The sequence below is a fragment of the Eubalaena glacialis genome, chromosome 7 (assembly GCF_028564815.1).
Source record: "Eubalaena glacialis isolate mEubGla1 chromosome 7, mEubGla1.1.hap2.+ XY, whole genome shotgun sequence".
Lineage (NCBI taxonomy): Eukaryota > Metazoa > Chordata > Mammalia > Artiodactyla > Balaenidae > Eubalaena > Eubalaena glacialis.
Genome location: NC_083722.1, coordinates 24,320,215 through 24,338,047, shown reverse-complemented (window position 1 = coordinate 24,338,047; position 17,833 = coordinate 24,320,215). Strand labels below are relative to the sequence as shown.

The following is a 17,833-nucleotide window of genomic DNA, read 5'->3' as shown; positions in this document are numbered from 1 at the left end:
TGTCTAAGAGCCTCTGTTTCCTCAGCACAAAGTGGGATTAATAAAGTGCTGCGGTGTAGGAAGGGCTTTGTAAACGGAAGCCCAGTACAACTGTTTTCTATCTTCCCCTGTCTGGGACTGCTTCCTTGGATCGCAGCCCCTGGCCTCTCTTTGCTCCCTCTCTCTATCCTTCAGGCCCTTGCCCTCAATTGCCCTTACTCTTCTTTGTCTTCCTTGACTCCTCCTTGGCTTTCCCTTTCCTTCCTTGCTGTACCTTTTATCCCTTATCCTCCTGAGGGTAGGACAGGAACTTGGAGCTTCATTCAAGGATGGAGGCCCAGAGCTGAAGACACCTGGACTGAGGATTCAGAGAATAGCCAGAGCATGCAGACAGCTCTTGATAAGACCCCAGCCTTTCTTTCTGCCCATCGCCTGGGACACCTCAGTGAAGGCAAGCTGGCTCTGACCACTGGACTTCCCTGCCTTCGCCCTGGGGCTCCCTGCCAGGCACTCTTGCCACACCCTCCTCTCCCAGTCATTTCACAACTCAGTATTGACAGGCATTTATTTATTTATTTTAGTTATAAAATTTTTGGCTGCATTGGGTCTTCGTTGCTGCGCGCGGGCTTTCTCTAGTTGTGGAGAGCGGGGGCTACTCTTCGTTGCGGTGGGTGAGCTTCTCACTGCGGTGGCTTCTCTTGTGGTGGAGCATGGGCTCTAGGCACGCGGGCTTCAGTAGTTGTGGCGCACGGGCTTAGTCGCTCCACGGCATGTGGGATCTTCCTGGACCAGGGCTTGAACCCGTGTCCCCTGCAATGGCAGGCGGATTCTTAACCACTGCGCCACCAGGGAAGCCCTTGACAGGCGTTTATGAAGCAGCTGCTCTATGCGAGGCCCAGTGCTTTTCTGATAAAATGCAGACATATATAAGACATAAGCTCCTCCAAGAGCCTGAAATCCAGGGTGTGGATAACATTTTAGATAATGATTATCTCAGAACCTGGAATTATGTCTGTCAGGCCTCCAGTGGCTTCTTCAAATGCCCTGTGAGCTTGTGAATGTCTGGAATCCCGCACCCTTCTCTGACTCTGGCATCCCGTCTCTCCCCAGAAGTGGACTTCCAAAACACCCCAGGGCCATCGTTTCAGCTCTTGCTTCTTTCTCTCCAGGGTCTTCTGGCCACTGTCTGGGCCAAGTATACCTATGGTGACCATACTTCCTAAATAATAAAACCAAGGGACTTCTCTGGCGGTCCAGTGGTTAAGACTCCGTGCTCCCACTGTAGGGGGCGTGGGTTCGATCCCTGGTTGGGGAACTAGGATCCCACGTGCCGTGTGGTGTGGCCAAAAAACTAAATAAAATAAAAATTTAAATAAAAATAAACAAAAAATAAATAAAACAAAGACAGGGTATAGGACCAAAAAGGAAAAAAAAAAAAAAAAAAAAGATATGACCATTAGAATTACTAGAATCTGGGGGTATCAGAGAATATCTGTTCTCTGCAGTCTGCTCTCTCCACATAATGCTGTTTCAGACCCTCCTTCATCCTTTCATCTACTTTCCCCCAACCCCTGCCTGGAGATCTGAGGGAAGCTGTTACCTATTCCAGGCTCTGGGGGCTTCGGGCCAAGGCAGAGGAAGGAAGCTGAGCCCAACTCTATCCAAGAAGCTGACTTCATCCTCCCCATCAAAGCCAGGAAAAAAAAAAAACAGCCACACACACACCCAGACACACGGACACGGGGACACCCACGCGAGGGAACATGCGAGCCTTCGCCCTCAGCCACTGGGAGTTCACGGGGCATAGGGCACAGCCATGTGCTGGACCAGCGCGCCCTGACCCAGGATCACCACACCCACGACCCTGGGGACCTGACCAGGGTACGGACACCTGTGCCCCAACACAAGCGGCAGATTCGGGCACACACAGGCTCCTGCACGTCCCTTTCACCCATGACCTGTGACTTGACCAAGCTACTCCTCAATGGTGAGGATTGTAGCTGGGTGGCAAGAACTTTATCCTCAGTGTGAAGCCTGGGATGGGGTCTCCCTCCGCCTGGATATTTCTCATCTGGCCAAAGTCTCCTTTTCAGCCCCTTGTCAGGGTGGCAAAGCACATGGGGAAATGAGACCAGAGAAGCAGCCCAGCAACCTGATGTGGGTGTGTCTGCCACCCTGCCCTCTGGTCAGTCTTCCTGTCTCTGCCCGATATCAAAGTGACCTCTTCCTCCAGCCCATGACTCTCTCCCTAGCCCTGCTCCTGCTCCCCTGCAGCACCCAGACATTAGCCCTCTTCTACTTTCCGGAACGTCACCTCACCATTTGTGCCCCCACCCCCATATCTGCGCCTGCCTTTCGCTCTTTCTCCATCCCTAAACCTCCTAACTTTCAGGCTTCCCTTCCCTGTCTCCCCTGAACCCCACCTTTCCCAAGTCTTCTATGTCCTGGTCTTCAGCCAAGCCCTTGTCCAGCCAGTGCCCAAGCCTCATCCCTCATTTCTCTAGGAATTTGCTGAGGTGAGAGAATGAAAAGGGGTCATTGATCCCGAGCTGAGAACCAGAGATAGACTGAACAGTACAGATGGGGAGAGGCAGCACGGGGACAAGGCAAGAAAAGGGGAGAGTGCAGGTGGCAGCGATGGGGCCGGGCAGGGGCAGAGGTGGGGACAAGGAGAAGGCCCCTGTTGGAGAGAGATGTAGGCTTGGGAGGGAGGTTTCCTCCTGCCACCCATCCCCTATGCTCCCTGCCCTGCCGGGAGATAATTGGTTGGGGGATGAAGGAGTGGGTGCTGGGCAACAGACAGATGGGGCAAGATCCAAGCTGGAGCAATGTGGCAGCTGGGAAGAGGTAGGGAGGTGCAGGGGAGGGAGGAGGGAGAGGGCCTGGACATGGGAAAGGGTGTTGCAAGAGAGGAGAAAACAGGTCAGAGAACAGGGGCAACAGGTGGAGAAATGGTGGAGGAAAAGGAGAAATGGCATGAGGATGGGGCTGTCAAGTTGCACAGAAATTAGGGTGAGGAGGAAGGGTAAAAATGGGATAAGGAAAGGATGTGGGAGGTTGGACGAGGGCTGGAGGGGGTGAGATGAGGGTATTGTGGGACCAGAGATTCCAGATGGGGGGGGTCGGGGGGGGTGTCGGGATGACGGGAGGCGAGGAGGGGTGGCATGTGATGACGTTGGGAGGGCCTGGCAGGGGCGGGAGGGTGGGAGGACCTGCCCTATCTCCGCTCCCCTCCCTGACCTCATGCTGGTCCTCCCCTTCTCCTCCCCCTGCTCGCTGCAGACTCCCTCCTTCTCACTGTCGCAGCCCAGATCGACGGTCGGGTGGCGGCTTAGTGAGCCCCTGCTGCAGGGAACAAGCAAAGGGACATCCAGGAGCCCAGGGCTGCCAAGGGGCGCGCACCCACCCTGCCCCGAGAACCCCCTTCCCAAGGTCGGGGACAGAGCAGGTGCAGAGACACTGCAGCCGCTTGTTACTCAGGTAAGAAACAGCACTCTGGGAGAAGGAAGGAAGAGCCGGGAGAGGCGGGGACTTCTATCCCCACACCCCAGGTGAAGGTTGGCAGGAGAGCCTCCCAGAGCGGGGACTTTCCGTTGGGGCAGAAGGAATAGGACCATGCGCTGGGGACTGGACTCCCTGTGGAGGGTGTGTCTGGGAGGGCAAGTCAGTGTGAGTGTTGGTGAGGGGTGGGGGTGGATGCTGGGGTTTGGACAGGACCAGGCGTGGCACCAAGGTGGAGGTGGTTATTGGTGAGCCAGGGCTCTGGGCCCTGGAGTTGCTGGGGCTGGAGAAGCCAGGGCCCAGGTGGAGCTGGTGGCCAGCTGAACCTCAGGGGGAAAGCGCTGGTGGAACCCCAAGTGCTCTGGCTGGAGCCGCTGAGCCAGAGCTCCGGGAAGGTGCCCGAGGGAGCTTCTTTGAGCACCCAGATGGGGACTCCCCAGGTGGCAGCACGTGGATTGCAAGGCCCAGGAGGGAGTTCTGGGGGTCTGGAGCCTTTAGGAAGTGCTGAAATGAAGCAGAGTCAGGACTCTCAGGTCTGGGAAGGGCATGGAGTCTGCAGAGAGAATCCTAAAACTTGTTCTTGGCAGAGAGCTTTGCACCCATGACTCACGGTTCAGCGGGGCTGTGATGACTGAGAGATGCCTCCAGGGGCACAGGGGCTCCGTCTTCGCTCCATCCCCCTTCCAGGCTCTCCTGCTTCTGTTCGTCTGAACCTCCCCCCTACACGTGACACACCCTGGGTGGGACGGGCGGGACCCTTATCTCGCCTGGAAAGAATTTAATGGCTTGAAAACAACTGGAAATGGAACTGAGAGGAACTACTGGGAGGCAACTCGGAAACATGGAAACACCGCAGCTGCCGGCTGTCGGCTTCCAATCCCCGCCCACTTCCCAGACCCTCGGCCCCTCCCCTCTTTCCCTGGCCCTGCCTCCAAACCCCTGGGGACCCAGCACCTCAATTCCTCAACCTTCCTTTCCCTTCTGTCCTGGTCTCTCAGTGCAGGACCAGAACCCACCTTCTATCTCTCACTGCCCCCAAAACTCTTTCCCACTGGGGGTCCGGAAGTCCTTTCTTTTAATTTTCCCATTTCTCCGGCCCATTAGCTCCCCAGAATAAGGGGCATCTGGATCCTCCAACTCCCCCCTCTCCCGGTATCTCCTTGCCACCTGGTTCCAACCCAGTATCTGGAGCCCGCCCTCATCTCCCTCCTTCATCTCGCGGTCCTGGAATCCTACCTTCACTCCTCTTGTGCCATGAGGAGCAGAGAAAAGCACGGGGATGGGGCCAAAATCCCCCACTTTTGGAACATCCCTCACGGAAGCCAGCCCCTCTCCCCACTTCTTGGGACCTACAGTCCCTGATGAGCGAAGTGTCAAAGTTGGCCACAACATGTATAGCCTGCACGCTGAGTCATAGCTTGGGAAGATGCCCCCCATCCCTGCCAGCCCTCCAACTCTGGGGAGGATGCCGAGAAGATGAGGCCACGTGCTCCCTCCTTCCCCACAGCACACAGGCACCCCAGATGCAGCGGTAGGGGAGGGTGATGAGGGGGAAACACAAGGGACACCCAAGTTTTCTGCTTTCTTAGTGCTGAGAGAAGAGCGGGATTCTTCCAAGACTTGGGAATGGGGAGCTGGGGGGTGGTGGAGACCCAGCCGGAGAGGGGTACTGGGAAGGAGGCTCTGGGGGTGTGGCCTGTGGGGGCCACTCCTCTCCTCTCAGACCAGCTTCACTACTTTCCTGCTTCTTTCCTTCCTGCTGCAGAGACCCTCCCCCTTCCCCCCACCACGTGGGGAGAGATGCAGGATTTGATTGTCAGGGTAGGGAGACTGGACAGCTCCCAAAGGCCTCCAGGGGTGTGGGGCACCCTGTATCTGGAGAAGGGCCTCCTGTGTGGTTCCCCTCACTCCAACTAAGTTCTTTGACTCACATAGCTGCCCTCTGAGCCAATGAGAAATCAGCTTTTTTTAGGCATCACCCAATGACTAGGTGTGGAGGAAATGTGAAGAGAAGATTATGTGTGTGTGCCCATGCACATGCTCAAATGTGTGTGCCTGCAAAGATGCAAGCTTCTTTGGATAAATATGAGTGTACATATACAAGAAGTGTGTTCATATTTGTATTTGTGGAGGAGCGCACATGAGTACATTTGTCTGTGTACGTATATTTGTGTGTGCACGCACCCGGTGATGTGCACGGCCTTAGACACAGGGCAACAGGATTTGAAGGTAGGTCAGAGCCCACCTCATGCCCAAGGCTACGCTCCAAGCTGAGAGAAGGGCTGAGGGGCCGAGGGAAGGGCAGCTCTCTGCCTGCCAGGTCTCTCTGCCCAGGCTTTGTCGGGCAGGGTGCCTCTCAGTGTGGAAACGCTCTGTCCCTTAGTCCAGCTCCCTTCCATCTCTCGTGGGGTGGTGGCGGGGTGTGATGGCTGGTAGCCCCAAAAACTCCTTTTTCTCAGACTCAGAGGAGAATTTTAAGTGTAGGAAGCCTGCCGGTCGCCGTCCCTTCCCTCCTCACCAGTCAGCATTCCCACCACTCACCCTGCCCTCCTTCCCACTCCAGCCTCTCTGGTCTGGAAGAACTGGGCACCTGCTAACACCTCTCCTTAACCCTTCGCCTGAACCTGCCCCCTGCACACTCCTCTGTTACCATAGCCCCCTCTCCTGGTTCACCCCAAGTGCCCCACTACCTTTCCTCTCTAACCCTTGTCTCCCTGTCCCCCCCAATTCTTGCCTCAGTGGATTCCACAAACAAACACAACTTGGTAACCAGCACTGAGATCAAGAAACAGGATGTTCTTAGCACCCCAGAATTTCCCCACCATGCCCCTTCTGGTCACTACTCCCCCGAGAGTGCCACACTTCTGACTTGTAACACTACCAGTTGACGATTAACGTTGTCTAGACTCCAACCTCACATAAATAGAATGTTTCAGCACATTCTCTTTTGTGTCTGACTTCTTTGCTCCACCCCATGTTAGTGAGACCCATCCACGTTACTGCATATAGTTGTAGTTTGTTCTCGTTGCTTTATTTTATTCCACTGTGTGAACAAACCACACTTTATTTAATCCATTCTACCGATGTGAGACATTTGGGTAGTTCCCAGTTTGAGGCTATTATGAGTAGTACTGCTGTGGTGGGTATATTCCTCGGAGTGGAAGTGCCAGGTCATAGGGTTGGCATATAGCTCTAGTAGAGTTGGTAGATTGTGCCAAATGGTTTTCCAAAGTGCTTGTACCATGCAGCCCTGCCAGGATCCACACATGGCCTGCTCCCTGGTCAGCATCTGCCCCAGCTGCTCTTTCTAACCAACTTTCAGCCCCGGACACTGTCCGTGGTCCTAGCCCTGACCTTGGTCCTGTCCTTGGTTCCAGCCCTGATGCTAGTCCTGGGTTTAAGTTGAGCTATGTAAATTGACTAAATATTTATAGAGTCAATAAGTATTTATCGAGCACTTACTATGTGCCAGATGCAAGGATATAGCAGCCAAGAAAAGAAGCAGGTGCTATGCCTGCCCCCATGGACCTTACAGTCTAGCAGGCAAGATTGAGTGTGGGCAAGAAAGTAATAAAATAATCCCGCAAATAAATATATGATTATAAATTGTCATAAATACTACAAATGGGAGTTACACAATGCTGTGATGTCACGTGATAGGGGGAACCTGACCTGGGCAGGAAAGGTTTCCTGAGGAAGTGATGTGGGGTTGAGACCTGAAGGATGAGGAAGCCAAGAAAAAAGGGAAGAGCATTCCACATAGAGGAAACCATAGATACAAAGGTCTGGGGCTGTGAAGAGTGTGGGGGACTTAAGGCCAGTGAGACTGGAGTGGAGAGAGGGAGGGAAGTCTTACGGGGGATGAGGTGGGAGAGGTCAGCAGAGGCCGAATGATGCAGGGCTGTCTGTCAGTGTTTGAAGAGTATTCGGAAAGGAGACACTGAAGAGTTTTAGGGGGAGAGGGACATTCTAGTTGCCTTCGCAAGATTATAAGGAGGCAAGAATGGAAGCAGAGCGACCAGCTAGGAGGCAATTGCAGTTGTCAAGCAAAAGGTAGATAGTAGCTTGGACTATAATGATGCTTAGAGGGAGAGATATAAGCAGATTAAAGAGACATTTACAATAAAATATGGGTAAATATGATGAAATACAGTGGTGTTGAACAGGCTGTTGGGTTTCTGGCTTGTGAGGCTGGATGACTGATGGGGCCGTGAGCTGCAGTAGAGAACACTGAGAGGGGATGCAGTGCAGGAAGGGTGAACGTTGAGTTCAGTTTTAGACATGTTGAATTTGAGGTGCCCAAGAGGAGATGCCAAATAGGAGGTTGGATATATTGCTTGGAGTTAAGAGGAGAGAGTTTGTATGTTGGGGTATAGTTTGGAAATTAAAGTCATGGGTCTGGATGAAGGTACCTGGGTGGATGACTGCTGCAGTAGGTCTCAACTCTGGCTGCACACTGCAGTCACCTGGGGAGCTGTTAAAAATACTAAAGAAAATTCAGTCACTCTAGCCACATTTCAAGTGTTCGAGAGTCAATGATCTCTCCTGTCTACCTTATTGACAGCACAGATACAGAATGCTCTAAAATGGAGGATGTAGTCAACAGTATCCAGTGATTTTGAGAGAGATCAAGTAAGGTGAAGACAAACGTCTTTTAGATTTTGTGACACTGAGATCATTGGGAGACCTTTGGGAGGGCTATTTGGTAAGCTTTGGGTTGAAAGGAGATCGAGAAGTCAGGTGGGAACAGATTGAGGCATGCATGGGATATGGGGAAATAGAAATAGCGAGTACAGATAAATCTTTTGACAACTATGGCCATGAAGTAGAGAAGAAAAATATGTGGTGGTTGGAGGGAGTGTGAGATTGGGGAAAAAAATTTTTGAGTATATTTTTGTATATTTTGTGTATTAAGTATATTTTTGTGCATATAGTGAAATGCACATATCTTAAGCGTATAGCTCAATTAATTTTTGATTATGTATACGTATGTTTAACCACCACCCAGTTCCAGGTACAAAATATTTCTAGTAATTCTATCCTATCTTGTATTAGCTCTGCCTGTTTTTGAACCTCATATAAATAGCATCATTCACAACGTTCTTTTTTTGTGTATGGTTTCTTTTGCTTAGCGTTATGTGTGCGAAATTTGTCCATGTTGTTGCATGTAACAAGAGGGTGTTTTTTCATTTTGTTTGTTTGTTTATTTGTTTTGTTTTGGTTTTGGCCTCACCGTGCGCCTTGCAGATCTTCCTCGACCAGGGATTGAACCTGGGGCCCAGCAGTGAAAGTGCTGAGTCCTAACCACTGTACCACCAGGGAAGTCCCAAGAGGGTGTTTTTGTATAGTATTCTATTTTATGACTATGCCCCGATTTATTTATCCATTCTACTATTAATGGACACTTGAGGTGCTTCCAGTTTGGGCTAATATGAAAAAAATCCCATGAACATTCTTGTACATGTCTTTTGGAGGATGTACGCAGTCGTTTCTGTTGAATATTTACCAAGAAGTGGAATTGCTAAGTTGTAGGCTGTATGCCTGAGTAGAAACTGCTTACCGGTTTTCCAAAGTGGTTGCACTAATTTCTTTCTTTTTTTTTTTTTAAATTATATTTATTTATTTATTTATTTATTTTTGGCTGCGTTGGGTCTTCATTGCTGCGCACAGGCTTTCTCTAGTTGTGGCGAGTGGGGCCTACTCTTCGTTGTGGTGCGCGGGCTTCTCATTGTGGTGGCTTCTCTTGTTGCAGAGCATGGGCTCTAGGCGTGCAGGCTTCAGTAGTTGTGGCGCATGGGCTCCGTAGTTGTGGCTCGAGGGCTCTAGAGCGCAGGCTCAGTGGTTGTGACGCACAGGCTCAGTTGCTCCGCAGCATGTGGGATCTTCCCGGATCAGGACTCGAACCCGTGTCCCCTGAATTGGCAGGCAGATTCTTAACGACCGCGCCACCAGGGAAGTCCGGTTGCACTACTATCTGCTCCTGCTTGCAATAAATGAGAGTTCCAGTAGCCTCACATTCTTGCCAATATCCAGCAACAACAGTCCCTTTAATTTTAGCCGTTCTGGTGGATACTTAATGGCATCCTGTTGCGGTTTTCATTTGCCTTTCCCTGATTACTGGTTTTGTTCTGCACATACATATGTTTATTTTTCATACAGTAATTGGCCCTTTGGCTATATTCTTTACTGGAGAGACTGCTTCTTTTGCCACTTTAAAAAACTGGGTTGGCTGCCTTTTGTTTGTTGTCTTTGTTTTGAAGGAATTCTTTCGATTTTAATCCTCTCTCTCACTCTCAATAACTGTGTCCCACTCTCTCCCCCCTTCATATATAATTTATATACATATATATTCATATTCTGACATATCTCACCTATTTTCTCCCACTCTGTAGCTTGCCTTCTTATTCTCTTAATGGTGTCTTTTGATGACCTCTATGGTTAAGTTTTGCGGTTAGGTTTTAAGAAATCCTTTTTTTTTTTTTTTCATTTTGGCTGCGTTGGGTCTTCGCTGCTGCGCGCGGGCTTTCTCTAGTTGCAGTGAGTGGGGGCTACTCTTCGTTGTGGTGCGTGGGCTTCTCATTGCGGTGGCTTCTCTTTGTTGCGAAGCACGGGCTCTAGGTGCGCAGGCTTCAGTAGTTGTGGTGTGTGGGCTCAGTAGTTGTGGCTCATGGTCTCTAGAGCGCAGGCTCAGTAGTTGTGGCGCACAGGCTTCGTTGCTCCGCGGCATGTGGGATCTTCCCAGACCAGGGCTCGAACTTGTGTCCCCTGCGTTGGCAGGCGGATTCTTAACCACTGCGCCACCAGGGAAGTCCCTATATATTCATTTTAAATTAATTTCTGTAGGTGGACGTAAGGTCGAGATAGATTTTTTTTCCCATGTGGATCTTCATTTGACCCAGGACCATTTATCACAAAGACAATTCATTCTCCTCTTAATTGCAGTGGTACCTTTTTCATTAATCAGGTGACCACATATGTGTAGGTCTGTTTCTGGACCCTATTCTGTTCTCTCTATCCTTGCACCTTTGTAATGTTTTGATTTTTGGTATTTGGTAATGTAAGTCCTGAGGAAGAGGGTTTTTTTGTTTTTTGTTTTTTGTTTTAAACAGGAGCTTTTTGAGCTCATACGGGAAGCTGATGGGAAGGATCTAGTTGAGAGTAAGGGGCTGAATAAAAGAGAGAGAGGATAATCTACACCTTAAGGTTTCTGAAAGACAATAGGAGCTGGGATCCAGGTGCTTGTGGAAGGATTAGTCTTTTATATTCATCCACTGATCCATTCAACAAAAATGTGTTGAATAGCCCCCGTGTGCCAGGCACAGGCGTACAGCAGTGCCAGGACAGATGAGGTCCCTGTTCTTACGGAGTTCCCATCGTAGCAGTGGGAGAAAGATAACAAACAAGTAGCCACACAAACAGTTGATTCAGGCAGCAGTAAATGCCGTGAAGAACATAAGCAGGACCCTGTGCTGGAGAGTGATGAAAGACTGCTCCAACTGGGCATCAAGGAAGACCTCTGGGGGTCAATGACATGTGAGTTAAGATTTGAACAAGAAGGAGACAGCCTCCGAGAGCTGAGTGAAGAACATCCCAGACAGAGGAAACATACAGTGCAAAGGCCCTTTAGTCTAATGTAATCTTGTAGTGTCTGTGGAACAAACAAAAAAGACCAGTGTAGGTGGAGGGGGTGGAGCAGGGTGACCAAATGATATCAGAAAGCATGGTAGAGACAGATCTGCCCAAGGAGGGTATCCGTTAGGGTTGGGCTGAACGTGGATTTTCCAAGCATGTGAGTTGGGTAGATTAGTTGTGGGTGGTGGGACTATGGGTGTGTGTGTTGGGGAAGGAGGGCATTCATCTTGTCTCCTTCTCTGTGAAGCTGCTCTCATATGTGCCCTCTCTCTCTGCAGCCTCCTGAATGATGCCAGCCCAAGGTTCCCTAACCTCCAACCTGGCCCTCCTGGTGCTGCTGGGCACAATCAGAGCAGGCCCTTTCTCTCCACGGTCCAATGTGACACTCCCAGCCCCACGGCCTCCTCCCCAGCCAGGAGGCCACACAGAGCAGCCAGGAGGGGGAGGCCCTTCTTCTCAGCTTTATGAGCACACCGTGGAAGGAGGGGAGAAGCAGGTGGTGTTCACCCACCGCATTAACCTGCCCACTTCAGGTAGCTGTGGCTGTCCCCCAGGCACTGAGCCCCCTGTCCCTGCTTCAGAGGTGCAGGCCCTGAGGGTCCGGCTGGAGATCCTGGAGGAGCTGGTGAAGGGGCTCAAGGAACAGTGCACTGGGGGATGTTGTCCTGCTGCTGCCCAGGCTGGCACAGGTGAGCAGATGATCCCAGGAAGGGGCACAGAAAAAGAGGAAGGTGGAGGAGTGGGTTAGGGTTGGGTGGGCATCGCTAGTCCATAAAGGACCTCGGTATGAGTTAGAAAAAGGCATGCCTGCCTCCCCCTTGGGGGCGGTGAGTGCAGCCCAGGGCACAACTCTGAGAGAGGAGCCACGTGACTAGATGTCAGCCCTCTCCTCCCCAGCATATGTTAGGGCACTGGGAGGCCACATATATTGACAAGTTGCAGCTGGAAACTAAGATGGCCTTAGGAAATGAGGGTGGCTCTGCTGGAGAAGCTGACTCAGAGGAAGCATTATACAGGGTCAGCCGCTCCCCCAGAGAGACTGAGGCCCACCTCTTGCTCTTACTCCAGGCCAGACAGACGTGCGGAGCCTCTGCAGTCTCCGTGGCGTGTTTGACCTGAGCCGCTGTGCCTGCTCCTGCGAGCCAGGCTGGGGTGGGCCCACCTGCTCAGACCCCACAGATGCTGTGGCGCCCCCCTCCTCTCCCCCCTCAGCTTCCCGGTCCTGCCCAGATGACTGCAATGATCAGGGTCGCTGCGTCCGCGGTCGCTGCGTGTGCTTCCCTGGCTACACCGGCCCCAGCTGTAGCTGGCCCTCCTGCCCGGGGGACTGCCACGGCCGCGGGCGCTGCGTGCAGGGCGTGTGCATGTGCCGCGCGGGCTTCTCCGGGGACGACTGCAGCCTGCGCTCCTGCCCTCGGGGCTGCAGCCAGAGGGGACGCTGCGAGAACGGGCGCTGCGTGTGCAACCCAGGCTACACTGGCGACGACTGTGGGGTGAGGAGCTGCCCCCGAGGTTGCAGCCAGAAGGGGCGCTGCGAGGACGGGCGCTGCGTCTGTGACCCTGGCTACGCTGGCGAGGACTGCGGCTCTCGGAGCTGCACGTGGGACTGTGGCGAGGGCGGGCGCTGTGTGGACGGCCGCTGCGTGTGCTGGCCCGGGTACGCGGGCGAGGACTGCAGCACGCGGACCTGTCCCCGCGACTGTCGGGGCCGAGGGCGCTGTGAGGAAGGCGAATGCATCTGCGACCCAGGCTACAGCGGGGACGATTGCGGAGTGCGCAGCTGCCCGGGCGACTGCAACCAAAGGGGCCGCTGCGAGGACGGCCGCTGCGTGTGCTGGCCTGGGTACTCGGGGCCCGACTGCGGCGCCCGCGCTTGCCCGCGCGACTGTCGGGGCCGCGGGCGCTGCGAGAACGGCGTGTGCGTGTGCAACGCGGGCTACAGCGGCGAGGACTGCGGCGTGCGCAGCTGTCCCGGGGACTGTCGCGGCCGGGGCCGTTGCGAGAGCGGCCGCTGCGTGTGTTGGCCCGGGTACACAGGCCGGGACTGCGGCACGCGCGCCTGCCCTGGCGACTGTCGCGGGCGCTGCGTGGACGGCCGCTGCGTGTGTAACCCGGGCTTCACAGGCGAGGACTGCGGGAGCCGACGGTGTCCCGGGGACTGCCGCGGTCGCGGCCGCTGCGAGGATGGCGTGTGCTTGTGCGACGTGGGCTACGAGGGCGAAGACTGCGGCGGGCGCAGCTGCCCCAGGGGTTGCCAAGGTCGCGGGCAGTGCCTGGAGGGGCGATGCGTGTGCGACGACGGCTACGAGGGTGAGGACTGCGGCGTGAGACGGTGCCCGCGCGACTGCAGCCAGCGCGGCGTCTGCCAGGACGGCGTGTGCGCCTGTTGGGAGGGCTACACGGGCGAGGACTGCAGCCTCCGTACCTGCCCCTCCAACTGTCACCGGCGCGGCCGCTGTGAGGACGGGCGCTGCGTGTGCGACTCCGGCTACACCGGCCCCTACTGCGCCACCCGAACCTGCCCGGCGGACTGCCGGGGCCGTGGACGCTGTGTGCAGGGCGTGTGCGTGTGCCACGCGGGCTACAGCGGCGAGGACTGTGGGCAGGAAGAGCCTCCCGCCAGCGCCTGCCCCGGGGGCTGCGGGCCTCGGGAACTGTGCCGCGCAGGCCAGTGTGTATGCGTCGAGGGCTTCCGAGGCCCCGACTGCGCCATCCAGACGTGCCCCGGGGACTGCCGCGGTCGGGGAGAGTGTCGTGAGGGCAGCTGCGTCTGCCAAGATGGCTATGCAGGGGAGGACTGCGGGGAAGGTGAGCGGGCAGCCTTTCCCAAAGTGCTGGGTCAGGGACTGGAAAACTGGAGCCAGTGGGAAAGCCTGAGTCTGAGGCCTAGGAGCCCAGGGAATTGGAGGAAGAGTGAAGGGGGGGTCATATATTGGGGTGGGGGGCGGGGCAGTCGGAGGAGCCAGGGAGCCAGTGTCCACCAGGGGCTGCAGAACCGAGGGGGGCATGCCTGCAGGCGGGACCTGCCTTCAGATCTCTGATGAGCAGATTGGGGGCCCCTTTAGTTGCTTTTAGGGAGATTTCGTGTTCCTGGAGATGGGGGGCGGTAAAGGAGACCCAAGGTCTGTTCAGGCCGCTGCCGGCTTTGCCCCACCCCCAGAGAGGAGTCAGAGCTTGGGTGGATCTCTCAGAGCGGCCCTGAGTAGGAGGAGCCTGTGATGGTGAAGGTCGGGGTGCCTTGGGCTAAGCAGCTTCTCATATCCTATTCTCCTGGGCAGAGGTGCCAGCCGTTGAGGGCATGAGGATGCACCTCCTGGAGGAGACGATGGTTCGGACAGAGTGGACCCGGGCTCCTGGCAATGTGGATGCCTACGAAATTCAGTTCATCCCCACGGTGAGAGCCAAGCTCCAAGAGGGGGCTGAGTGGGCAGGACTGCGGGGAGGGGGGTCCCTCCTGCTCACCTCAAGCAGGAGTCCCAGGTAACCAGTGGTTGCGTCCAGCTGGCTGATTCCCGAAGCTGTTCTAAAGGCCTGTTCATTCTGCCCCACCCCCAGTGCAGAAGCCTTTGCAGCATTGGCCCACTGCTGCTGGCAGCTCAGGCTGCCGACTCCATTTTTGTCCATCACTGTAGTCAGTTCTTTTTGTTATTGCTGGATCCAAATCTGCCCCATTCTAACATCCATCCCTTGGCCCTAGCTGGGCCTTCGCCAGCCGTCAGAACGTGTTTTTTGCTTTCCCTGCGTCTTACACCATAGGCTTTAAAGTATTTGGAGACATCAGCCATCACGTCACCCTTCATTCCCTCCAGACCAAACCCACTGGTTTCTTCTCCCCTTTTCCTTAATGCATTGTTCTCTGAATCCTTCACTTTTTGGTTTTCCTCCTCTAATGCCTCCTGCTTTTTGCATGTGCCCCACCCCCCCCATCAAAATGTGGGAGCAAAGAGGAGCCCAGTCGTTCCCCTGGCTAGCTCTGGCTACCCTGGCACTTTTCTCAGAGTTGACATATAGGAACTTGTGGTCAGTTCATAACTGACAAACTGTCAGTTATTTTGATCACATTTGATTTTTTAAGTAACTTTTAATGATAAAAGTCATATAGGCTCAGTGTAGAAACTTTAGAAAATATAAACAAGGAAAAAAGAAAGAAGGAAGGAAGAAAAGAAGGAAGGAAAAAAGAAGACATTCAACTACATACCCTTTTTTTAAGCCTAAATATAAGCCTTTGCATCTGGCTCTCTTCAGTGTTATCATTTTTGCTTTGGGCCAACCTGTCCAGGCTGTTGCAACACTCTGAGTCTGTGAGCTGGTTCCCCTACCTCCGTGTCATCGGTGCATTGCAAAGCCTCCTTTCTCTGTCTCCTTCCAACTCACTCTTAAAATATTTGGGGGCACCCTAAGGACAAAGACTGTGGCCTCTCATTAGAGATTTCCCTTTATGCAGATTGGGCTTTTATGATGTGTTTGGTCTCCTAGTTTCAAATCATCTGACATTTCTACTGTCCAAATGTTTTCCTGCATCATCCCACAAGTGCCATTGGTGTGTAGGCCATGTCATTCTCATCTCTACCCAGTCAGGACTCTGGAAAAATAAGTAAGTCCCAGGGCCTAAACCTAGGAAGCCTCTAGGACAGAAGGGACAGCTCAGAGATGCTGGCTGTCACCCCCACCCCAACTGGCCTAGTCATTCTAAGTCTTATTATCCCCTCAAGCCCAGACCCCTGCCATATTCTGTCTCTCCTTACGCCATGGTAGAAGCAGAGGCAGAAATCCCTACTTTGCTGCGTAACCAAGAGAGCTTGGATTTTTCTTCTGTTTAAAAAAAAATTATTTTCAGTTATAAAAATAATGTAATCACAAGACAAGAATTTGGCAACTAGAGAAAAAAACAAATAATCCTTGGCTGTTGCGCACTAAAACAAGCACTGTTAACGTTGTAAAGTGTTTCTCCCACTCTCTGTGGAGAGTGTGTATATTATTTGCATCGTTTTAATCTTGAGAGGGTAGGACTTTTAAACAGAACTTTCCTAAGGAACTTCAGGGAAAGAAGAAGTAAAATAAACACTTGAGATAGAAGGAGCTTACAGGGTAGCATCATCTCCTGCTCTTAGTAAATATGAACTTATCCTTGGTGTTCTCAGGGGGTGCAGCCTCCCAGCTGAAGCCCTAGGCTTTCTCCCTCTCCGTGGGGCCGGGGTGGTGTTGAGCTGGCCTGGGTCCAGCTTGGCCATGCTCTTAGCTCATCTGCTTTGCTCTGGGTATGGGCCTCTGTCACATTCTGGGTTCTCTGTGAGCCTGGATGTGGAAAATGCTCCCGTAAGATTGGTCCCCAGACACCTCCCTTGGACTCCACATCAGCCTGTGCTAGTGGCCCTCTGACTGTGCTTTCTATGCTTTTTGTGGCTGGCCCCTGGGATTGTGCCTCTTGCCTTGGCCAGCACTTTCTATCCATTTCTGTTGGCACAGAGTACATTCAGTAGCTGGCTGTCCTCTGGCCACTGCCATCTTCCTAGAAGCCTCTCTCTACCTTATCCCCACCCCTTTTCTAGAACCACTTCTCTCTCAAAGCCCAAACTCTACTATTCCTGGCTAAGGGACACACCTAGTTATTGGAATGATTTTCAGAACACAGAAGAGGAACATTCCTGCTTTCCCTGCATACGTGGCATTGTTCCTCTGACTCAGTGGTTCTCAAAGTGTGTTCCCTGGACCTCCAGCATCAGCGTCACCTGGAGCACTAGACATGCTAATTGTCAGACTCCACCCCCAGATCTACTGAATCAGAAGCTCTAGGGGGTAGAGCCCAGTAAGCTGTGTTGTAACAAGCCCTCCAGGTGGTTCTGATGCACCCCAAGCCCAAGGACCACTAACTTAAGAAATGTTGCTATTTTGCAAAAGGCAAGGTCTTCTATGAATGTGAGAGAAAGCATGAAGAAACTGAGGGAGGTGAACCCCCGAACAGAAAGACGTTCAAGTATTCCCTGTCTGGGTGTATTCTGCAGCCTGGAAACTGGGGCTATGCCACGTTTTCATTGGGACACAGGCCCTTGCAGCCTGAGAAAAGTTTGTTTGGTCTGGTCTGAAAAGCAGGGTGAGGATGAGGTAAGCTCCAGGGAGGGACCAGCCAAAGTGGAGTCGCCCACCTGGGGCCATGAGGTTATTCTCTGGGGTATCGAGAATAGAGTTAGAATCTTGCCAAGGACATCAGTGAAGCAGCCAAAACTCTCACCAAGGGGCAGAACCAGCTGCTAGCATCTGGCTAGAGAGCCTGCCTCAGACCAGACAGATGGTGCTGAGAGATGTGGGTTAGACTGACAGTGGGACTTTTCAGGGGACTGTTCCCAAATGGATCTCAGGAGGGACTACAAAGCGTTTAAACGGTTCATGTAGGTGGTCTGAAGGGAGAAGGAGGACTCTGGGGATGGGCTTGTCTTGCTGAAAGGACCAGACATCATCAGGGAGCACTCAAAGTGTGTGTGTGTGTGTGTGTGTGTGTGTGTGTGTGTTGGGTTGGGGGAATAAGGGGACAGAGAATAAGTTCTGGGAAGGAGGAGGAGCACACAGGTCTTGAGTTGAGACCAGTCCAAGGCCTCCCAGGATGGGGTATCCTAGGGCAGAGTGAGTAGGAGAGGGACGGGGATCCTGTGTGCCCAGGAAAACTTCTCAGCCAAGAAAACTCTGACAAAGCTTTACTTCATCCTCAACCCAGAAGTCTCTACGT

At 53.2% G+C, this 17,833-nt stretch overlaps 1 protein-coding gene and 1 long non-coding RNA gene across 6 annotated transcripts in view; one reads left to right on the top strand and one right to left on the bottom strand.

Annotated features, from left to right (window-relative positions):
- Positions 1 to 542: 542 nt before the first annotated feature.
- Positions 543 to 4,338, bottom strand: LOC133095136 (uncharacterized). Its single transcript, XR_009701553.1, has 3 exons — positions 4,091 to 4,338; positions 980 to 1,330; positions 543 to 885 (listed from the first exon to the last, which is right to left on the bottom strand). It is a non-coding gene; the product is annotated as an uncharacterized LOC133095136 (long non-coding RNA).
- The window catches only part of TNXB (tenascin XB), a 59,634-nt gene continuing 45,088 nt past the window's right edge, over positions 3,288 to 17,833 (top strand). For 4 of the 5 annotated variants that reach the window (XM_061196054.1, XM_061196051.1, XM_061196053.1 and 1 more), the window contains exons 1-4: positions 3,288 to 3,459; positions 11,391 to 11,801; positions 12,181 to 13,920; positions 14,391 to 14,506. In XM_061196054.1, coding sequence (XP_061052037.1) covers positions 11,399 to 11,801; positions 12,181 to 13,920; positions 14,391 to 14,506 — 2,259 coding nt within the window. In that variant the 5' untranslated portion in view covers positions 3,288 to 3,459; positions 11,391 to 11,398. The remainder of the gene's footprint in view (positions 3,460 to 11,390; positions 11,802 to 12,180; positions 13,921 to 14,390; positions 14,507 to 17,833) is intronic. The other variant, XM_061196052.1, reaches the window with a different exon arrangement.